The 24,876-nt window shown below is 42.6% G+C and overlaps 1 protein-coding gene across 2 annotated transcripts in view; it reads right to left on the bottom strand.

Annotated features, from left to right (window-relative positions):
* Window positions 1-24,876, bottom strand: part of LOC141140867 (spermatogenesis-associated protein 7 homolog) — a 381,599-nt gene that overhangs the window by 102,138 nt on the left and 254,585 nt on the right. For both annotated transcript variants that reach the window (XM_073628391.1, XM_073628392.1), the window contains exons 7-8: window positions 21,371-21,404; window positions 20,411-20,451 (exon numbers count right to left, since the gene is read on the bottom strand). In XM_073628391.1, coding sequence (XP_073484492.1) covers window positions 20,411-20,451; window positions 21,371-21,404 — 75 coding nt within the window. The remainder of the gene's footprint in view (window positions 1-20,410; window positions 20,452-21,370; window positions 21,405-24,876) is intronic.

The raw sequence follows: 24,876 nt of genomic DNA, 5'->3' as shown, positions 1-24,876 counted from the left end.
TTGTGAGAATTTCTAAAAGCAAAGAAAGCCACGGAGGGAGGGCAAGGTATGGCAATAAGCAGTAGTATTGTAGCTAATGTAAATATTGGTATTTAGACGGTGAAAGATGCAGGTTGGTAGGCTGCAGTCACCATGGAGAAGTGTGACAGTACTCCCGTCCCGCCCGACCCGGGCGCGCGCAAGCCAGAGCGGCGTGCTGAGGTCACAGGAAGGCGTCTCTAAAACAAATAAGAAAATATAGAAAGGACCTTAAGAGGGGGTCCATTGTAGGTAGGATGAAGGTGAATGTGTAAATAGATAAATAAGTAAGAGTGAGGTTGGTAATGGGGAGAGTGTAGGGGATGATATATATGCAGGTAAAAATGCATCAAATAGGGGGTAACAAAAAGGACCAGCTCATAATGTATTTAAGTGGCAAAGTACATATGTATATATATATATATATATATATATATAGAGGTTTACTTAAGGGTTCAACGTAATATAGAGTAAAAGTAAATATACAAATACATGCCACAGAGTAAATAAGATATACATGGATGTTGGAAAATTCCATAATAAATATTTAGGTAGCAGCTGGAATGATATAGTTAAATACCAAGGTAAATGAGGTATGAAACAGACAAATGTATTAATGCAAAGCCCATGTAATATGCTCTTAATAGCCTGCAGGGACCAGAGTAAGAGCAGGCCCAGGAGTAGTCGGGTGTAACTGTACAGCTGAGCGGGAGAGTAATAAATATACCTGAGACTTAAGTGCTGGGGTAAGAAAAAGTAGGGAACAGTAACTAAAAAATCATACCTTAGATGGCAACAAAAGTGCATGCCGACAGCCTCACAACCAAGCGTCCAGCGTATGTAGCGCCTTGGTAAGGGATGAATAAGGCTGGTTTAAGTAGTGTGAAGGTTCCAATCAGCTGGCGTCAGAATGAGGCACAGCTGTGTTGTAGAAGGCGTAAACAGAGACGTGCTATATTGACCCCCGCTCTGGCTTGCGCGCGCCCGGGTCGGGCGGGACGGGAGTACTGTCACACTTCTCCATGGTGACTGCAGCCTACCAACCTGCATCTTTCACCGTCTAAATACCAATATTTACATTAGCTACAATACTACTGCTTATTGCCATACCTTGCCCTCCCTCCGTGGCTTTCTTTGCTTTTAGAAATTCTCACAAGCAAACATTCGTATATCTTCAGGTAGGTGATCAATTGATCATCCCAACCCCCATCGAATACTATTGAAAGCATTACCAATCACTTGACCCTCCTCCCTCTCATTCCTTTTTCAATCAGCCCAGATGAATCCTTCTCTCTCAACTATGTCCCTGAAGAAGGACTGTACAGACATCAAGTACCCCGAAACGCGTCGGGCTTGAGAAGAGCTTTTCATCACAACTTATCTTGTGTTGCATATCATGGTTACTATGTAGTTTTACTATGTTACCCTAGATATCTATTGCTTGTTTTTATTAATTGTACTGTTCAATACGAATAAAATTATATGTTTTTTATTATGTACAAACACCCTCTGTTTTCATATACCTTATTATTTTTTGCCTTTGCAAGTGCCGGAAAAGTCCACCCAGGGGAACTCTTTGTTTTGTGCATATTCCTGTATATTGTGTTCTTTAAGATGCACGACCAAGAGTCTTTTAAAAATATCAATGCTCCCCGCTGACACCACCAATTGTGGAAAAGCGTTCCACATCCTCACCGCCATGACAGTGAAAAACCCTCTGCGCAGCTTAAGGTTAAACCGCTTCTCCTCCAATCTCATCGTGTGGCCCTGTGTTCTCTTACACTCCCTGAATAGCTTTTTTCCTATGCTGGGATTACCATTAAGGTATTTATAAAACGCTATCATATCCCCTCTCAAGCGTCTCTTCTCCAGTGAGAATAAATTTAGTGCTTGTAGTTGTTCCTCATAATTGAGGTCCTCCAATCCCCTTATTAATTTTGTTGCCCTTCTTTGGACTCTCTCCAGCTCCAGCACATCCCTTATGAGGACCGGTGACCAGAACTAGACGAAATACTCCAGATGTGGCCGGACCAGAGTTTTATAAAGTGGCAGGATTATAGTTTTATCTCTGGAGTATATCCCCTTTTTTATGCATGCTAATATTCTGCCGGCTTGACATTGCATGCTATTGCTCAGTCTGTCTTCTACTAGGACCCCCAGATCTTTCTCAATCCTTGATTCCCCAGAGGTTCTCCCCCTAGTGAGTAGCTTGCGTTTGTTTTTAGTCCCCAAGTGCATTAGCTTACATTTCTCCACATTAAACCTTATTTGCCATGTATTTAGTAGCAGTGGCTGCTGGTGCTCAAATTTCTTGGGAGGCGGCCTGCGGCCCCCACCCAGCCATCCATGACAGCCATCCGACCAGCTAGCCATCTAGCCACCACCAAACCCACCTGCCACCCCCCCCCATCCATCCATCGCTGCCAACCTTCCACCACCCACCCCCCTCGATTGCCACTTCGCTGCCTCTCCTGTCAGGACCCCACCAGCCCCGTACTTACCTTCATCCCTGCATCTCTCTGCCCAAGTCCCGGTGGTCTCCTCCCGGGCAATCAGGAGTCCTAGAATCTGGACAATGGGGTCTTAGGACTCCCGGCCAATTGGATCCTGATTGGCCAGGAGGAGAGACAGGAAGACATTAGTGTATAATAATTTGCTAATGTCACACAACTGGGTGGGCTCCGGGTGCAGTGCCCATGCACCCTGAGCCCACCCTTTTTAGAAGCCAATTAGAAACAGTTGAAATCCATGCACCCGGCGCATGAATGGGGGGGGGGGGGGGGGCGCCCGTGCTCCCTGCATGAGCAGCCGCCGTTGATCGACAGGTAATAAAATTAGGGGAGACTTGTAAAAATAAAAACTGCTGTGGTAATGCTACTGACAGACTGCCTTATACTATACATGTCATTTTTGATTTTGTTCATAGTACCACTTTAAATTCTAAGGCTTGTGTTCCACTCAGTAGTACTTTGTGCAGTATGGTGCATATCGCTTCTGAAAAATTAGCCCATGTTCCTTCTTTGCCAAAATATCTCTGCTTGTTCAAATGAAAGGGATACCCCAGGCTGACATACAGTACTATGTACAAAGCTTTGGAAACACCCCAAAACATTGGAAATCATTGCAAATAAAATGTACAACCATATTTTATTTAATTTACCTTTTTAGTTATTGACGTTCTGTGCTATATAATATGACAGTTTTGAAACATATGACTGTCGTGTTCCACTTCCTCTCAGGAACTCTGATTGACCAAGGATTTTGCTGAGATTGTGATCCATGACTTAAAGCGGAGTTCCACCCAAAAGTGGAAGTTCAGCTTTAAGCACTCCTCGCCCCCTTGGCATGTAATTTTCTTGGGGGGGGGGGGAGTGGGTGCTTAGTTTTGAGTGGGACTTCCTGTCCCACTTCCTGCTTCTGCCTACGGGCCGTCTAGGCGACTCCTCCTCACCCCCTAGGCGGCCCCTCCCTCTCGGCAATCTTCTGGGACATGTGACATGTCCCAGAAGATTGCCTGTCCACTGGAAGAGCGCAGTGCGCACCTGACCGTGAAGCCGCAAGCTGTAACGGCTGGGTGTCCACAGTTTCAATGGAGGCGCCGAGGAGAGGAGGGGGAGAGGAGCGAGGCTCTGTGTGGCCGCATCGCTGGACCGTGGAACAGGTAAGGGTCTGTTTATTAAAAGTCAGCAGCTAAACCTTTTGTAGCTGCTGACTTTTAATAAACAAAAACAGCCTGGAATTCCGCTTTAAAGTGTTACTAAACCCAGGACCCTGCATTCACTATATCTGGTCTCCCACAGTACACAGAACATGGAAAAGCAATTATTTTAGTAAATATAAACTGCTAAATACCTTTTCTCATCAGCAGTATATAGCAGGCGAGTGACTTCTTTAAGTGTCTGGATAAAGCTTGTAGGAGGAGTTTTCATTCTCCCCTGATTGTCCTACCAGGCTGCAGGACCCCTGACCCACTGTCAGGAAAGTGCTGACTGTCCCTGTGCTGATCACATGCATCCTCCCAAGGAAAAAAAAACTCTATAGCAATATACACCAAACTGAGCATGTGCAAAGTGACTTCAAAGGCTCTGTTCTATCAGGAGATGGATTGGGGATAGTGGAAGAAGGGGAGGAACAGAGAAGACAGTATCAAACAGCCTTTTTACACAATGCAGAGGATTAACCCCTTAGGTTCCACAGTCAGTAAAACAAGCATGGTTTACTGTGTATACACACTGATTTTACTGATGTGGGTTTTGTAACACTTTAAAGGGATTGTAAAGGCAGAAGGTTTTTTTATCTTAATGCGTTCTATGCATTAAGATAAAAAGCCTTCTGTGTGCAACAGCCCCCCTCAGCCACCCAACACTTCCCTGATGTCCCTCTCTGTCCAGCAATGTCCACGAGTGTCTTAGTCATCCCAGATTCTCCTTCCTGATTGGCTGAGACACAGCAGCGGCGCCATTGGCTTCTTCTGCTGTCAATCAAAGTCAGCTAGCCAATCAGGGGAGGGGGGGGATCGGTGCTCCGTATCTTAATGGACACAGGGAGCTGTAACTCACCTTGTTTGCCCCATAGCAAGCTGCTAGCTGTGGGGGCACTGAACAGGAGGGAGGGGCCAGGATTACAGAAGAGGAACCTGAGAAGAGGAGTATCCATGCAAATCCACTGCAACAGAGCAGGTAAGTATAACATGTTTATTATTTTTATAGGAAAAAATTAGACTTTACAATCACTTTAAGCTGGCCATAGATGGATCGAAATCTGGCCAGTTCATCAGGGACCTGACAAATTTTCCTTCATCTATGTCCGTTCACACTTGACAAAAGTCGATCTAACAATCAATTTCTGTCAAACAGGACTGTCGGAAAATTTCCCTTTGCTCAGCGCAGTGCTGATCAGTGTATTCTGACAGTAGAGACACCCCGCTGTCAGAATACAATAGTACAGCGGGGAGGATTCCAATAGGCATTTAACTAGCTCAATGTGTTTCTTGGATGCTATCCACAGAGCTACTCCTGAAGAAGTGGATACTATCCAAGAAACACGATGACGTGTTTGTTAAAGGACGAAATGGGTGAGGGGGGTGGATGTTTCACTCCTACCAAATAATTTTTTTCTAGTTGTGGATAGTTTGTGAAAGGCTTAGAAAACATGTCGTCAGGTTTTTATTGCTGTCAGTGTCCCCATTGTTGGTTTGTTACCTCGCTTCCTAACACTGAAATACAACAGGAAGTGAGGGGAAATCTGACTTTAACATTGCTCACTGGATTAAGTGTCCCCTTTGAAAAATTCTTCCTAGTGTTAAAGCTGAACTCCGTTATAAACAAGTATTGTCTAACTACAAGAGACATGTCTATTAATAGTTGATTTTTGGTTTCTTTTGTGTATTTAATCCAGATCTGTGCAGTAATTCAGCATGAATCTTTACCTTTGTGTGTCCTGTAAAGACCAGTCACTGCTGCTCTCTCTCCTTGTGCAGGGTGACTGGTCTCGTCTCCGCCCCTTCCTGTAGTTTTCTGTAGGCAGTCTGTAGTGGGTGGTGCCTGCTGAATCCCTCCCACAGCTCTGCTCTCTACACAGGTTATGTACAGCCCAATGATGACATCACTGCTACTTTTATATGTTAATATCTGGGTTTTCAAAGGCATCTGCTGCTCACAAACTGCATTTATATCCTTTATGGTTTTTAATTTTTTTAATGTCCTTTATTAAAAGTTTTTCGTGCCAAGAGTTTAGCTTTAAAGGTTCACCTTTAGGAACATGGTACAGCTATATTTAGAGTGTAATATGTAACACATTCATAAGCACCCGCTTCACTCCCCTAGGATCACAGCGTGTGTGGGTACCTCTCCTCCACACTGTGACCTGTCAAAACTTTTAGTGCTGCTCCAAGCAAGAGTATAATATAGTGTGGTGCTCAAAAAAGAGGGTGCTGGTGTCTGTTTTCACACATCCAAAGTGTCAGTAAAGCCTCATACACATGATCGGACTTTATACAAACTTTCCCGTGGATTTCTGTACAAAGGGCGTTGCATGTGAACTTGTTAAGCATACACACAGCAGGACTTTTTAGGTAACAAACACGAACATAGTGACGTTTCAACGTACTGACAACAATTCAAAAGAGGACGTTCAATTCTCCGGTGCCACCCTTTGGTCAACTTCTGTATTGTTGTCTGATCTTTTGCATTGGTTCTGAGCATGCGTGTTGGTACTTTGTACTAAAGTCTGATGGTTTTGTGTACACACGATCGGACTTGCCATCGGACTTTTGTTGCCGCCAAGTTTGTCTGTTCGCACAGCCAACATTTGTCCGATGAAAACCAAAAAAGTTTGTCCGATGGAGCGCACACAAGGTCGGATGTTGTCTTAACCACTTCCCGACCGGCGCACGCCGATGTACATCGGCAGAATGGCACGGCTGGGCAAATGGGCGTACGGGTAAGTCCCATTGAATTTTCCGCCGTGCCATTGCGCGCACGCCGGCGGCGACACGCTGGCCGGGATCTTAGTGAGTCGGGTCGCGGGTCCTGCGGACTCGATCGCCGCGGGGATACCCGCGATCGCCTCACGGAGAGGATGAACGGGGAGCGTACACAAGGTCGGATGTTGCCTTAACCACTTCCCGACCGGCGCACGCCGATATACATCGGCAGAATGGTACGGCTGGGCAAATGGGCGTACAGGTAAGTCCCATTGAATTTTCCGCCGTGCCATTGCGCGCACGCCGGCGGCGACACGCCGGCCGGGATCTTAGTGAGTCGGGTCGCGGGTCCTGCGGACTCGATCGCCGCGGGGATACCCGCGATCGCCTCACGGAGAGGATGAACGGGGAGATGCTGATGCAAACAGCATCTCCCCGTTCTGCCTAGTGACAGTGTCACTGATCTCTGCTCCCTGTCATCGGGAGAAGAGATCAGTGACGTGTCACAGCTAGCCCATCCCCCCCTACAGTTAGAATCACTCCCTAGTACTGACTTAACCCCTCCCCGCCCCCTAGTGGTTAACCCCTTCACTGCCGGTGTCATTTACACAGGAATCAGTGCATTTTTATAGCACTGATTGCTGTATAAATGACAGTGGTCCCAAAAATTTGTAAAAAATGTCCGATGTGTCCGCCATAATGTCGCAGTCACAATAAAAATCGCTGATCGCCGCTATTACTAGTAAAAAAAAAATTATTAATAAAAATGCCATAAAACTATCCCCTATTTTGTAAATGCTATAACTTTTGCGCAAACCAATCAATAAACGCTTATTGCGATTTTTTTTTTACCAAAAATATGTTGAAGAATACGTATCAGCCTAAACTGAGGAAAAAAAATGTTTTTAAAATTATTTTATGGGGATATTTATTATAGCAAAAAGTAAAAAATAAAATTGTCCCTATTTTTTTGTTTATAGCGCAAAAAATAAAAACCGCAGAGGTGATCAAATACCACCAAAAGAAAGCTCTATTTGTGGCAAAAAAAGGACGTCAATTTTGTTTGGGTGCAACTTCGCATGACCGCGCAATTGTCAGTTAAAGCGACGCAGTGCCGAATTGCAAAAAACGCACTGGTCAGGAAGGGGGTAAATTCTTCCAGGGCTGAAGTGGTTAAAACAGCTAATTTGCATGTTTGTTGTCAAAAAGTCAAATCATGTGTATGGGCCTTTGGAAAGGTATAAGATGCCGGTCAACTAACCCAATCCACATTAGGTGTGAATGACGGCCTCAGCCAGCGCTGCTCCACTGACCACGCCCCTTACGTGTTTTGCCCCGCCCACTGGGGGGCTTAGTCATAGAGGTGGGAGACAAGAGCGGGACCTGCAAGGCAAAGTTATAATACTAGCACATTATGTATAACTTACCTTAGAACAAAGCTTAGAACGTGCTGTCACTGTTGAAGGAGCTTCCATCTTCACCCGGTCTTCCTTCCGGGTTTGCGGACTCCGGCTGTGTGAGTGCCCAGAGCCACGATGGTGTCACGCCCACGCATGCACGTGGTAGCTGCTGTTTATGGCACAGGACTCTGAAGGAATGGCCCTGGCCCGGGTGGCCGTTCCCTCAGAGCGCATGAGCCGGTGACGTCACTGGCTGCATATACAGTAAATATCGGTGCACATTTAGGAGATATTTCCATAGGTAGGTAGGTAGGCCTTATTATAGCCTTACCTATTGGTAAAAGTCATGCATGGGAGTTTACTCCCACTTTAATGTGATGATGGGGAAAATCATGAGGTGGAAAAAATAAAAAGAGCATAAAAATTAAATGATCAAATGGAATAAAATAAGCATTGTCCATGTGAGGAAATATGAAAATAAAGATTAAATAGTTTTTAAAATTATTTTTTTTTTTTTTTTATCTTCACTTTAATATTTCCTCACTTGGACAATGCTTATTTTATCTTTCAATTCCTTTTGTTTTTTTTTCTTTTTTCCACCTCATGATTTTCTCCATCTTCATATTAACAAGCCACACATGTTTGCTCACTTGTTTTCATGGCTGATTCATAAGTTCCCCCATCCTGCTCTTGTCTCCCACCTCTAACATGGTCGAATTTCGAAAGAATTTTCTTTTGAAAATCAGAAAATTTGTGCGTTTTGTGATCAGATGGTGCCACCATTGATTTCGAAATTCGTCCAACCAAGCCTTCAATTTCACCTCATGTTGCTACAGAAAAGAATTTTCGTGGCTGGGAATCCTCTTTTCTTTCCGGGAGTTTTCTTCTCTTGCACATCAGCATTTCTGTTTTGATTACATTTCTCGCAGGATTCTCCCATCATTGATTAGAAAATCGTTCGTTTTTCAAAAAATTTCCAACATGTCCGATTACTCAAATTCGATGGCCGCACGAAAATCGGCTGTTGCTGCAGCCCACTGATGGTGCGAAATACAAATGAAAATTCGTAGAGAAGATTTTCGAAAGAAAATTCTTTCGAAATTCGACCCATGTATGGCCTGCATAAGCCCCAGTGGCCGGGGCGAAATGCATCAGTGACCGTGGTCAGTAGAGCAGCGCTGGCTGAGGCCATCATTCACACCTAACATGGTTCGGGTTGGTTGACCAGCCTCTTATACTTTTCCTACCTCTCCTCCGCACCCACTATCACATTTAACATTGGCAAAACTGTGCAAGGCCCCATGCACACAGCCCTTTGCTTGCTTTTATCCGGACCTTCAGGCACTATTTTATTCACTAACACCAATGAAGGGTGCAGTTCCTCCCAATGACACCAACAATGGGGCCCAATGACACAAATGATGGTAATTCCTCCCAATGAAATGTATAGACACATTAAGATTAATCTATTTTGTCTGCCATATTTTAATCAACTCTTTTTACACCTCTTTAAGAACACTGCCAGTTTGATGAACAATGAAGATAAGCCACCTCACACTCCTGCACATGATTTTCAGTTGATGGAACTCATCACCATGAAAGAATAGCTTTTTTCCTTTGTACATTTTTGTATTTTAATAACTTTTTAGAGCGGCATGCCCCCTAGGCTTTAATCAACATAAAAGTGCAGTGTGAGATCCATTAATGTAGGAAACCGCCATGCTTATTATTGCTGGAGAACAAAGAGAAGCAACATAAATGGATACAACTAAATTAAATTATATACAATGAAAGAATCCAGGATTAGTTATAAGCATTATGGGCATAATACAATTTACGGTATATAGATGTGGTTGTTTAGAAAGCTGCAAAACAGATAAGTTGTTCTCAGAAGTGGTGCTATAATCTGAATTTGTTTTTAATTCAAACTCAAAGTTTTCATCTTCATTGTTACCCATTTTAGGATCATTGTTTGGTTCTGAGCCTTTAGGCGTACCTATGATCAAACTATGGGCATTAAAGTAGGTACACATTCTTAACAACCTGTAAAAGAGCTTAAAGTGATTGTAAAGTCTAAATTTTTTTCCTATAAAAATAACAAACATGTTATACTTACCTGCTCTGTGCAGTGGTTTTGCACAGAGCAGCCCAGATCCTCCTCTTCTCGGGTCCCTCTTCAGTGCTCCTGGCCCCTCCCTCCTGTTCAGTGCCCCCATGACAAGCAGCTTGCTATGGGGGCACCCGAGCTGAGTCACAGTCCATTCAGACACGGAGCCTCAACCTGGCCCCGCCTTCTCTCTCCTGATTGGCTAGCTGACTTTGATTGACAGCAGCAGCAGCCAGTGGTGCAGCTGCTGTGGCTGAGCCAATCAGGGAGGGAGAATCTCGGACAGCTGAGACACTCGTGGACATCCCTGGACAGAGAGGGACCTCAGTTAGGGGGGCTGAGGGGGCTGCGGCACACAGAAGGCTTTTTATCTTAAAGAGGAGTTCCACTTGAGGTCCAGTAAAAAAAAAAAAAAAAAAAAAAAAGTCAGCAGCTACAAATACTGCAGCTGCTGACTTTTAATTGGACACTTACCTGTCTCAGGGTCCAGCGATGCTGGGGATCGAAGCCCTGCTTGTCTCCCCCTCCGTTCAGTGGCGCCGGCATTGCAACTGTGGGCGCCGGGCTGTGGCTTCACAGCCTGGCACCCACTGCGCATGCGCGAGCGGCGCCGTGCGCCGTGATTGGCCGCTCAATCACCTGGGACCTGTAATGGGTCCCAGATGATTGACAGGAGGGAGGGAGCAGAGCTGAGCCCTTCCTGTGCCGAGGCCGAGGGGGAAGTGATGTCACCAGCCCAGGCACTGGAAGAGGCAGACTACGAGGGATCACCTAGCAACAGGCATTTAGAGGTAAGTAAAAAAAAAAAAAAAAAATATCCAAATTTTTTTTGTATTTTTTTTTTTAATTTTTCATGTAGATTTTTTTTTTTTGGTGGAACCCCACTTTAAGGCATAGAATGCCTTAAGGTAAAAAAACCTTCTGCCTTTACAAATCCTTTAACCACTTGCTGACCCAGCCTTTTTTTGACATTTGTTGCTTACAAGTTGGTAGAAAATTACTTAGAACCCCTAAACATTATATGTATTTTTTTAGCGGAGACCCTAGAGAATAAAATGACGGTCTTTACAATATTTGATATCACACTGTATTTGCGAACGGTCTTTCAAAAATATATTTTTAAAAAAATACACTTTAATGAAAAAATAAAAACAAAAAAACAAAAACACTAATGCCCTGTACACATGACCGGTTTTGCCGTTGGAATAAACTCTGAAGGTTTTTACGATGGAGTTCCGATGGAATTCCGCTCAAGCTGTCTTGCATATACACGGTCACACCAAATTCTGACCGTCCAGAACGCGGTGATGTACAACACGTACGACGGGACTAGAAAACGGAAGTTCAATAGCCAGTAGCCAATAGCTTCCATCTCGTACTTGCATGCGTCATTTTTGGTGCATCGGAACAGCATACAGACAAGCGTTTTTTCCGATAGTAATTTGTTCCGTCGGAAAAATATAGAACATGTTCTCTATCTAAGTCCGTCTGAATTTTCGACAGAAAACGTCCGATGGGGCATACACTCGGTCGGAATATACGATGAAAAGCTCCCATCGGACTCTTTCTGTCGGAAATTCTGCTTGTGTGTACGCGGCATAAAAATTAACCCAATTTTTTTGCATAATGTGAAAAATGATGTTATGCCAAGTAAATAGATACCTAACATGTTATGCTTTAAAATTGCGCAGGCTCGTGGAATGGCGACAAAATACAGTACTTAAAAATCACCATAGGCGACGCTTTAAACATTTTTTACAGGTTACATGTTTCAAGTTACAGATTAGGTCCTGCACTAGAATTGTTGCTCTCGCTCTAACAATCGCAAAGATACCTCACATGTGTGGTTTGAACACTGTTTACATATGCGGGAGCGGCTTAGGTATATGTTCGCTTCTGCACGCAAGTACGGAGGGATGGGGCGCTTTAAATCTTGTTTTTTCCTATTTAATTTTATTTTTATTTTTTATTTTTACAATGTACAATTTATATTTTTATCACTTTTATTCCTATTATAAGGAATGTAAACATCCCTTGTAATAGAAATAAGCATGATAGGTCATCTTTATTGAGAGATCTGGGGGGGAAATTTACTAAAACAGGTGCACACAGAATCTGGGGCAGCTGTGTATAGCAACCAATCAGCTTCTAGGTTTTATGGTCAAAGCTTACATTGAACAAGCTGAAGTTAGAAGCTGATTGGCTGCCATGCACGGCTGCACCAGATTCTGAGTGGAACAGTATTAGTAAATCTCCCCCATGGAGTCAAAAAGACCCCAGATCCCTCATTTAGCCTTAAAGGTGAAGTATAGCCAAAGCTTGTTTGGCTGTACTTCTAATATAAATCACAGGAGTGCAATTCGTTTTGCACTCTTGTGACCCATTTTCAGCAGAGAGAGGGCTGAATCCACTCTCTGCTGACGTCACAGAAGTCAATCCAGGAAGTCGGGATCCGCCAGGACCCTGGACTGACACCCGGCTCAGCCTCTCAGCAAGCCGCTGAGAGACTGAGCCGGCCGCTCTGCCCCCTCCACCTCTACAGCCCAGCTCTCCAGTGAACGAGGGGGGGGCAGAGCAGAGAGCTGTTGATTGACAGTGTGCAGCTCTCTGCTCAGGGAGCTGTCAGAACCGAGCGATCAGCGGCGTTCAATTGATCGTTTCTCAGTGCAGAGACGACAGGGGACAGGTGCAGCATCGGACCGATGTTGCATCCACCTAGGTAAGTATGATTTTGCAAAAAAAAAAAAAAAACCATACTTCTCTTTTAAAAGCGAAATAAAAAAAAAACATTAAAAAAATAAAATACGTTTCTTTAAAGTGGTTGTTAAGCCACTTGCATGACTTTGTATAATTCTCTTTGTTTCCTAAGCCTGTGTGCCTCTGTCTCTGTGTTGTATAAAAAAAATGCAGTATATACCTGTATTCAGTGTGCTGCTCGGCGATCACATGACCGGCCGGCTCTCTCCTCTCCCCATCTGACAGCTAGAGCACGAGGGGCCGAAAAATTCCCACTGACATCACTTGGGAGGAGAGAGCCGGCCGGTCACGTGATTGCCAAGCAGTGCACTGAATACAGGTATATACAGCATTTTTTTTATACAACAGAGATAGAGGCACACAGGCTTAGGAAACAGAGAGAATTATATAACACAGTAATAGTTATTTCAGCAGCAGGAGGGGAGGGGGCATGACACAGAGCTGACAGGTGGGGGGGGGGGGAGAGAAAGGAGGGGGGAGAGGATGGGGAATAGAGAGAGGACAGAGAAGGGCGATAATCCAAACCCCTGCACTCTGTGCGATAACCTCTCCTGATCCCTGCACTCTGTGTTACTGTCACAGATCAGCTGTTTCCTTGTAGTCTTAAAGACTGCTCCTCCCTTGCTATGGTTAAGTAGCTTAACTATTACCTGTGATCATCGTAATGTCTGATGGTCTGTTCTCACCTGACTCTTGAACTGTTCTGGCAGCCTTAGGCACCACATATTTCCACCTCATGTGTGTTATAAGACCAGTCTTCATCCACTCTGGCAATCAGTTACTCTATTTAAAGCTGTGCACCGATCCTTGGCCATCCTTGTCCAACCAACGTTTACCCATGCCTCGCTGAACCTGTACTTTGTGACTCCTTCCCCCTGGAAGTTCTGATGTGCACTCTGCTCACCTATCCCTAGAAATCCTGCATGCTGAGTAATACCCTTACCTTGGAAGTTCTGCTGTGCACTCTAATGCCCTGTACACACGATCGGACATTGATCGGACATTCCAACCACAAAATCCGTCAGATTTTTTCCGACGGATTTTGTGCCAAACTTGTCTTGCATACACACGGTCGCACAAAGTTGTCGGAAAATCTGATCGTTCTGAACGCGGTGACGTAAAACTCGTACGTCAGGACTATAAACGGGGCAGTAGCCAATAGCTTTCGTCTCCTAATTTATTCTGAGCATTTGTGCGTCGGATTTGTGTACACACGATCGGAATTTAAACGATCGGATTTTGTTGTCGGAAAATTTTATATCCTGCTCTCAAACTTCGTGTGTCGGAAATTCCAACGGAAAAAGTCCGATGGAGCCCACACACGATCGGAATTTTCGACAACACAATCTGATCGCACTTTTTCCGTCGGAAAATCCGACCGTGTGTACAGGGCATAATACTTGTCCCTGGAAATCTTGTTTCCCATACAGTCTCCATTCCCCTGAAACCCCTATATACTGTACTGTAATCAGTCCCTCATAGCCTGATCTACCGCTCGTCATTCTAGTGGCTGGAACCCAGTATTGCCTACCTTCTGTAGCATTTTTTTACTGACAAAACATGGAAAATTTACTGACAAAGCACTTCTTTTTTTTTTACTGGCAACCAGAAAAATGACAGAATTCCTATTAAAAAAAAGACAACCGATATTTAAACAGTATAAACACAATATGGAAACACTGACAATACCCATAATAAGTAATTTGCCTGATTTACACTTAAAGGGTAACTCCACTTTCGTGGGGGAAAAAAATTGCAAATAAAGCATAAATAATTTAGCGTATACAAGTGCAACACAAGTCATATTGTAATTGAATATTAAAAATTACCTTTCCTTTTCAATCTGCAGCTCTGTAATATACATAATATATGATATGATATATGATATGATATATGATATATATATGATATATGATATATATAATTTACAATATGCCCCCAGAAACATAATTTCCTGCTTGTGTGATTGGCTCACTGATTTTCCCAGAAGTCTACACTAAGACACAAGTTAGATTTCAGGCATCCCATCAGGCATGTACTGGCCATCAGGACTACCGGGAGTTTCCCGGTGGGCCGATGGCTCAGTGGTCCAGTTTAAGTGACAGCGGAGGTAGAGTGGGTGGGGACTCCCAAACCCTGTCCACCAACATTTGAATCTCCCGCGGTGCAGTTTAGAAAAAAAACTTCTCCGGGCCCCCTGTGTTCAGTGGGGGCCGGGGGACAGAAAGCTGACTATTTCATCGCTTTCGGCTTTGGGCAGATTATTCTGTAGCAGCACACTACACAGTTGAAGGCCGGCCTGTGCTATATCAGTACACTGAAGCCGGCCTGGAACTCTGCTGCAAATCAATCCGCCTAAAGCCGAAAGTGATGAAATAGTCCGCTTTCTGTCTCCCGGCTCCCACCGAACACAGGGGAGACCAGGAGTTTTTTTTCTAAACAGTTACACAGCGGCAGTTGGGAGATTAGCTGATTGGTGGACAGGATTTGGGAGTCCCCGCCCGCTCACCTCGCGCCCCCCCCCCCCAGTTTCCTCCAGCCCTAGTTACCCAGCTCTGTGGTGCCCAGGAGGAAGGGAGAGGACCAGATGTACCAGCAGTGCATAGCTGGTTCTGGGCTCCCAGCTCCAGAGGAACCACCTGCAGGACAAGCACTGCACCCAGGACCTAGGTAGAAGAAGCTGTGCAGACAGGTACTGGGGGGGACTAACATTGATGGGCACTTATGAGGCTGCACTGATGGCCACTGATCAGGCTGCATTAATAAACACTGGTGAGGCTGCATTAATGGGCACTGGTGAGGCTATCCTTATTAATGATAAATCACCCACTGCCAGCTGGAATGTTTATTAACTACTTCAATACTGGGCACTTTCACCCCCTTCCTGCCCAGGCCAATTTTCAGTTTTCAGTGCTGTCGCACTTTGAATAACAGTTTTGTGGTCCTGCAACACTGTACCCATATGAAATCTTTATCATTTTTTTCACACAAATAGAGCTTTCTTTTGGGGATATCTAATCACTACTGGTTTTTAAAATTTTTTGCTAAATAAACAAAAAAAGACCAAAATTAAAAAAAATGCTGATGCCAAATAATTATTTATCTTAATGCAAGGAATAAATTAAGGTAAAAAATGTTTAGGCCTTAGAATCACTTTAGGAACTGTTTTGTCACTTATGCCCCGTACACACGATAGGATTTTCAGATGGAAAATGTTCGATGGGAGCTTGTTGTTGGAAATTCCGACCGTGTGTAGGCTCCATCGGACATTTTCCATCGGAATTTCCGTCATACAAAATTTGAGATCTGGATCTCAAATTTTCCGACAACAAAATCCGTTGCTGTTAATTTCCGATCGTGTGTAGACAATTCCGACGCACAAAGTTCCACGCATGCTCGGAATCAAGCAGAAGAGCCGCACTGGCTATTGAACTTCATTTTTCTTGGCTCAATTTATGTGTTGTACGCCACCACGTTCTTGACGTTCGGAATTTCCGACAAGATTTGTGTGACCGTGCGTATGCAAGACAAGTTTGAGCCAACATCAGTCGGGAAAAAAACATGGATTTTGTTGTCGGAAAATCCTATCGTGTGTACAGGGCATAACACTAGATTATGTCAAATTCACCACTGGAGAGGAGTGGTGAAGTAAACGGTAGGAGGGGAAAGGTGAAAGCAAGGAATGAGGGGAATTGGGGTAGGTAGTGAGGAGGAAGAAAAAAAAATTAAATATGAAATTTAGAAGTGGTTAGATTTTTTTATTGCCAGTTTTCTTCCCATTTCACGTTGGTGATTTATAGTGGCCAGAGTATCTCTAATAAAAGGGGCATTCGCTGTATTCCAAAAGTCTGGTAATACAGAGTTTGGCCACAAGAAATAAGTGAATTACAACTCTGGTGAGTGGAGGAAATGTATCAATACCCAGGAGAAGTAAAGCTAGGGAAGGATAAGGCTAATGCCGCGTACACACGAGCAGACTTTCTGGCAGAAAAGGTCCGACGGAACTATTCCGTCGGACATTCCAATCGTGTGTGGGCTTCATCGGACCTTCTCTTTCGAAAAATCTGACGGACCTAGAAATAGAACATGTTTCAAATCTTTCCGACTGGCTCTGTTCCAATCGGGAAAACCACTCGTCTGTATGCTAGTCCGACAGACCAAGAACTACGCAAGAGCAGCTATTGGCTACTGGCTATTGAACTTCCTTTTTCTTGTCCCGTCGTACGCCATCACATCCTAAACGAATGGACTTTGGTGTGATCATGTGTAGGCAAGTCAGTTTCAGTGGAACTCCGGCGGAAAGATTGTCAGACTTCAGTCCGACGGAAAGACCGGTCGCGTGTACGTGGCATAAAAGGTCGGAGGCTATAGAGAATATTTTGTACCAGTAGGATTGAAGGGATTTACATTGCCATAATACATGGTAAAGAGGTCCAGTTTCCTCACACTGTGTCCAACAAGAAGAAGTATAAGAAGCATAAGGTTTACTGAGTCTGTAAGGGGTAAGATACCAGCAGTGAACTATTATTTGAAATAGTTCCCAGTGGTTTGTACAGTGGGATGATGTGTAGATAGTGGATATTGCCTTTTGCCATAATGTTTCGGAAAAAGTTTGATTTCCATTTATACATGGTGCTAGCTTTTAGACTTGTGCGCAACAGGAAATTTCGTTCAGTTTCGGTTCGTTGTCATTCGTAAAATACATAATTTTGTTCTGTTATATTTGTTATGTTACGTTAATTCGTTTTCGGATAATTTGTTATTATTCGTATTGTCGATATTCGTTATTCTAAATCTCGAATCATGTCGAATTCATTCTTTATATCCGCTATAATTTCTTTCATATTAGTTGAAAGTCGATATTTATGTATGTATATTGATTTGTGATAATAATTCGTAGTTTGGAAAGTCGTTTGTTTATTGAATCTATGAAAAACACACAATGACAATATCTCTTCTCCTCTGCTCAAATACAATACAATCACCCTTCTCACTCAGTTCTCAGGAATGCACTTTGCCAGTAATCCAACCTCCAGCACAAAATTAATCAGCTGATTGGACTGTAAGATTTACTTTGAGTTGACCTTTTGTTTCATTAGATCTTTAACGAACTACCGAATCATGTTGAATTAATTCGTTATAGCCGCTATAATATATTTGTCTTAGTTGAAATTCATTATTTTTTTATTTCGGACATTCGGATTTATCCGAATGTCCGAAAGATGCAAAATTCGGCCGAATTTCGATTCGTTATGAGACGGATTGCACAGGTCTACTAGCTTTAGTGAAGGGATTTACATTGCCATAATACATGGTAAAGGGGTCCAGTTTCCTCACACTGTGTCCAACAAGAAGAAGTATAAGAAGCATAAGGTTTACTGAGTCTGAAATGCCGCGTACACACGGTCGGACTTTACGTCTACAAAAGTCCAACGGACGCCGACGGACTAAAGCTGGCTGGTAATCCGATCGTGTGTGGGCTTCTCCGGACTTTCAGCAGACTTTTTCAGCCTCAAATCCGACGGACTTTAGATTTGAAACATGCTTCAAATCTTTACGTCGTAACTAGGACGGACCCCGAAATCCGCTCGTCTGTGTGCTAGTCCGACGGACAAAAACCCATGCTAGGGCAGCTATTGGCTACTGGCTATGAACTTCCTTATTTTAGTCCGGTGTACGTCATCACGTACGAATCCGTCGGACTTTTGTGTGGTCGTGTGTAGGCAAGTCCGTTCGTTAGAAAGTCTGCTGCAAGTCCGCCGAAAGTCCGCCGGAAGTCTGTCGGACAGGCTGTCGGACTTTTGTAGACGAAAAGTCTGACCGTGTGTACGCGGCATAAGGGGTAAGATACCAGCAGTGAACTATTATTTGAAATAGTTCCCAGTGGTTTGTGCAGTGGGATGATGTGTAGATAGTGGATATTGCCTTTTGCCATAATGTTTCGGGAAAAGTTTGATTTCCATTTATACATGGTGCTAGCTTTTAGACTTGTGCGCAACAGGAAATTTCGTTCAGTTTCGGTTCGTTGTCATTCGTAAAATACATAATTTCGTTCTGTTATATTTGTTATGTTACGTTAATTCGTTTTCGGATAATTTGTTATTATTCGTATTGTCGATATTCGTTATTCTAAATCTCGAATCATGTCAAATTCATTCTTTATATCCGCTATAATTTCTTTCATATTAGTTGAAATTCGATATTTATGTATGTATATTGATTTGTGATAATAATTCGTAGTTTGGAAAGTCGTTTGTTTATTGAATCTATGAAAAACACACAATGACAATATCTCTTCTCCTCTGCTCAAATACAATACAATCACCCTTCTCACTCAGTTCTCAGGAATGCACTTTGCCAGTAATCCAACCTCCAGCACAAAATTAATCAGCTGATTGGACTGTAAGATTTACTTTGAGTTGACCTTTTGTTTCATTAGATCTTTAACGAACTACCGAATCATGTTGAATTAATTCGTTATAGCCGCTATAATATATTTGTATTAGTTGAAATTCATTATTTTTTTATTTCGGACATTCGGATGTTTCCGAATGTCCGAAAGATGCAAAATTCGGCCGAATTTCGATTAGTTATGAAACGGATTGCACAGGTCTACTAGCTTTAGTGAATACAGTTATCTCATTTAATAGATTGTAAAACATAGAGATTCCTTTCAGCCTATAAGAATGATCCTTAAAGAAAAGGTACATTTGAGCACTAATGTCGATATCTAAGGGTAGTGGGGTTTTACAAAGGAAAGAGTACAGGCATACCCCACTTGTATATATAATATTTAAGAAGTGAGTAGTAGAAGTGGTCCGATGGTGCCAAATTATATTAGATATAATGGAGATGTTCAAATGAGCAAATTATATGTTTTATATAAAGGTCCAATTTATGGGTGACGCCTTTAGATTCCCAAATGTAGAGGTGGCATGTTTTACTTTTTTAATAAATGTACATTTAACACCCTAGCCCCTGATCCTATCATGTATCCATGGTTATGTTGAATCCACTCTGTTGGAAGCCAACTTAACTTTAGCAATCACAAGATCACTCTTTATTGCACAAAACCTAATCAAAACCTAAATGGGTATCTGCCAATCCACCCACTGTAGGTAAGTGAAATCCTGAAACAAATAGATGTATTTTATTCGAAAAACATACATACCTCATTTGTAATGCCCTGCACAAATTTGATACATCTGGTCTAGCTGGATAAATGTGATCCTATTATTGCTTTTGGCTGAGAACACTGCATCTACTGTTACTTGCGGGCTAATTATCTGCTCATTTTATCTTATAGAGATATCCGGGTGTCATAGCCACTTCAAAATTATACTATACTATGTGTGTTTAGTGCTGTACTTTGGCCTTCCTATACTTCTTTTTTTCCTTTCTGTCCTGTGTAGCAGTTTGTCTCTATGGTACCAAAACTTTTTATCTTTAAAAAAATCTGATTTAAAATATACACTAAGTTGAACTTGAGAGGAGTTGACACCTTCCAAGACTACACAGGTCACACATTTAGCTTTTCTACCATATACTTTTACACGTTTTGCTGTTATACTTTACTAAAGGTGAGAACCATTGGCTAAGATAGTCAGTAATATATATGAGCATGTACAGTATATAAGTAATAATGTTAAAGAAAAAAAAAAAAAAAGCAGAATAAGAAAATAAAGAATAACAGAGTAAACTTACTGTTTAGGAAGTCTTGAATGAGTTCCATGATTCTGTGTCCTCTATAATTTTATACAAATAAAGTAGATTATTATTTATACAAAGAACATATGAAGTCATTATCAGATTATATTGGTGGAATTTGATTAAAATTGTATCATAATTGAGCTATGTGTTCTGCCTTAGAATTTCTTTTACCCACTCTTCTGTCCATCTATCCACCCAGCCGTCTACCCATTGTGACAGAGTGAGGCCCTGCCATGGCGGTGTGAGATTAGAAAAGGGATGTAAAGCATGACAGAGTTTTCTCAAATTTGCAGTTTAAAAAACTCAAGCAAGTTTAATGTGAATAGAGAAAGTTGTGGTTTAAGCTTTCTCCAGGTTTTGTAATCTTGGATCAGTGCCTGGAGTATGAAGGTTCCAAAGTGTTTTGGGTGGGACGGAACCTTCAATCCTGTGTCCGAAGTAGGGGTGACCTACTCAGGGAGACAAGACCCTATGTTCGAGGGGCTTTTTGCCCACAGGGCTGGGAAAGTCAGGGCAGCTGTGCGGGTCTGGAGAGACTGAGAAAGCCGAGGTGGCTAGCGAATCCAGGGAAGCTAGAGGAAAAGGTGTGAGAACCCGTAGTCTGGGAGACCAGTATTAATAGCAGAGGTGCTGCTGAAGTGTACTATAGCCAGATAGGCTAAAATTGCATTATGTATAGTTGCTGGCAAAGAACCCCCGTGTGGACAACCAGTTTGTGAACTTTTCCTCTTGAATAAAAGTGGGCTGCTATGCCCTTAAATACAGTTCTGACTGACGTGGACTCACTTTAAAAACGGTCACCATCCCTAAGCTAACAAACCCCCATATCATACTATCCATCTACCTCTGAAACAAATCTGTACACCGGCCCATCCATCTTTCTGCCCATCCATCTATCTGTCTGACCATCCAAAGTTGGGATGAAAAAATTAGTGCTTTAGGCACAGGACTTACATTTTCCAGAGGGTCAAAACTGTCTTCCAGGAACCTATATAATTAATGGCACAAAGAAGCCAAACATTAATTTTTTGTTCAAGAAAGCTACTCTCCTGCACTTAAGTGTTATGCTTGAAGGTAAAGAGTGTGTCTCATCCTTACTGCCAAAGCCTAGGGTCTTACTGCCCTCTCAGGACCATGGGCATCCAAATACACTGCAAACAACGAAAACAAAAGAAAGGGCGCACCAACATGGCCATCCAGTCTCCTTGCATTATTGGTGTATTCCAGAAGCCCTGGAGGCGACCTTTTTCCACTTGCATTGATATGCGTGTATACAGCATGCGTTTGTGAGAATAATGCATGTTGCCCTTTATCTTTAAATAAATGTTTATAATGGTATTGCACTAGATCGGTGCGCCCTTTTCTTGTTTTCATCATACATTTTCTTGTTGCATTAACTATAAACATTATTTACGACAACAGAACCACTATAAACATTATTTATGACAACAGAACCACTATACTGCCATTCATCAGATTTGCACACACACATAACTGTATACCTATACATAATACTATATATTATATTACATGGCTTGTTACAGCAAAAATAAATAAAACGACTGACAGAAATATGGAAAACACCATTGATAAAGGATCTAATCCCTCACCACCCTATCCAAAACTTAAAAAAGAATTGTCTTCAGATACACTTTAAGCCAATACCTGTTCATTTTAATTTTAATTACTTTACTTAGAAGCTTGTCCCCAATCCAATATATCGAGTAAAAGTGATAGTGACACAGGTTAAGGAAAAACATAGCAATGCCAGTGGTGTTTAACCACTTCAGCTCTGGAAGGTTTACCCCCCCCTTCATGCCCAGGCCATTTTTTGCGATACAGCACTGCATTATTTTACCTGACAACTGCAGGGGCGTGTGACGCTGTACCCAAATAACATTTCTGTCCTTTTTTCCCCACAAATAGAGATTTCTTTTGGTGGTATTTGATAACCTCTGCGGTTTTTATTTTTTGCGCTATATACAAAAAAAGACCGTCAATTTTGAAAACAAAAACAATATTTTTTTACTTTTTGCTATAAAACATAGCCAATAAATAAATGTAAAAAAAAAATCGAATTTCTTCATCAGTTTAGGCCAATATGTATTCTGATACGTTTTTGGTAAAAAAAAAAATCCCAATACGTGTATATTGATTGGTTTGCGCAAAAGTTATAGCGTCTACAAACTATGGTATAATATTATTTTTATTTTTTATTTTTACTAGTAATGGCGGTGATCAGCAACTTATAGCGGGACTGCGACATTGCGGCGGATAAATCGGTCACCGAACTGACACTTTATACACTTTTTGGGGACCAGTGACACTAATACAGTGATTAGTGCTAAAAAATAAACACTGTTGTTGTACTAATGACTATGGCAGGCAAGGGGTTAACATCAGGGCTGATCAAAGGGTTAAATGTGTTCCCTTGGAGTGATTACTAACTGTGTGGGGGATGCTTTGACTGGGGGAATGTAAAGATTTGTGTTGCTGCTTAGCAGGAACACAGGATCAGTAAATTGCCCTCTCACAGGGGGAATTCTCCTGAATGATCGGTGGGTCCTGGCGGACATCGCGTCCGCTGGACCCGCTGATTGGCTCCCGCTGTGTCCAATCACAGTGGAAGCAGGTCACCAGTGACTTGCGCCCCAGACCCGGAAGTGCCAGATCACTTACTAGGTACGTGATCTGGCCCAGAGCGGCCGCCCTGCCGCAGTAAAACTACAGTGGGCGTTCCGCAACTGGTTAGGCAGTTACAGCAACCCTTTTCTTTGTTTTTGCTTTGGCTTTAGGTACAATTTAAGGCACAAATATGTCATATTTTTAAAAACGCATTAACCTCCAGCACATAAATATGAACTAGAATGTTGGAAAATGAAGTGTAAATGAGCCCTCACACAGCAAACAGATTTTGTTTTAACACCAGAAGAATAAAAGAAGCAGCGATGACCTCAATGCAGGTCAATAATAACTGTTGAAACCTTGCCTTCAACTGATCGATAAACCTTAACTGAGAACAATCCTAAAATACATGGCTGCTTACTGTGCTAAGCATTTATAAAATACCACTGTACTGACAATACCATGTAGACCGGGAAAAATTCTATTGGTACCTGGAGGGAATGTTAAAACGGTTGTCATGAGGTTATGGAAAACAAACTTATTTTCATTGCCAAAAAATGTAGTGCCTATTAACCCCTCCATTGTCAGGGGCTCTTTATAAAATAACATAAATACACCTGGTCTTGGCAGCTTCATCATTAGGCACAGAAGTCTATGCTTACAGTTAGAAGCATCAAAGAGACTTCTTTTTCCTGTGTGGTTATCAGGTGCATATTTTTACCCATCATCAACAGGGATACTCATCTCATAGCCATGGAACAATTTTCTTTCCTGCAACCTGCTTGATTCCCCCATCAACACAGTAAGGTCAGTGTTGATGTGGAAATCCCTGCCGCAGAGCCATAGTGTTCTCCCGAGGGTGGGGGCGTCCCCGCTGGGAGAACACAGTGATTAATGCTAGCGGCTATAATTGTGGCTAGCAATAAACACATGTAAAATCCAACAGGTTGATTGATTGATCAATCAATCATCTTGGGTACATTCAGCCTGCCCATACATGGTTTGAATAGCGGCTGGTCCCTGCAGACCGATCCAGGATTTGAACCATCTATGGCAGTCTTAAGCCTTACAAGTTGTCAGCTAAATAAGTAAATAAAAAATACAATATATTATGTGTAGAAGTGATTCTAGCCAACGAATACTGCTTTGGGTGCTTTTGACCTGCCTTTTGGCGCAATCGACTGCACCGGAATACTCCTGCCCGGCGCCCGTAATATCACTACGCTTTGATCGAGATTGGCACCGTCCTAGGACATGCTTTCCCTCTGAGTCACGACGTCACTTCCGGTTTACCACTGGCACAGGGAAACCGGAAGTATCGCCAGCAGCTCCGTGGAATGCACGGCCCAAGCGGAGCTAAGTAAGTAAGCCCCACCGAATGTAACCTTGGAGGCTCATTACTCTGATTGTCCCTAACAACCCCTAGCAGTACAAGAGTGGCCCCATAATTTTCAACAGGATGCACAAACTGCGATAACAGATTATCATTCCCATGGCACACCCTTACTGGAGGCTCTGACATGAGGATGTCATAAACCGGGGGAAATAACATTAAATATAACCACGTAATGAAGACTGTATACTAAGTTATTGGCAGATAATATAAAACAAGGAAAAGTGGGGTTTAAGTTGATATCATATAGCAATATCTATACTGTATATAATGACATGCAAAAAATTTATCACATATGCTGGTCAGTACAGAGTTTGCTTTTTTCACATGGAACTGAAAGATATGCTACTTTGGAATTGGATAAGTCAACTGATCTTCCCAGCTGCAAATTACAAATCAGTGCTAACAGTGTCATTTTTCAGTTTGTTTGCGCCGATCTGTG

Source organism: Aquarana catesbeiana, linkage group LG04, assembly GCF_042186555.1.
Source record: "Aquarana catesbeiana isolate 2022-GZ linkage group LG04, ASM4218655v1, whole genome shotgun sequence".
NCBI lineage: Eukaryota > Metazoa > Chordata > Amphibia > Anura > Ranidae > Aquarana > Aquarana catesbeiana.
The sequence above is the reverse complement of the archived record's forward strand: the minus strand, read 5'-3'. Positions and strand labels throughout refer to the sequence as shown.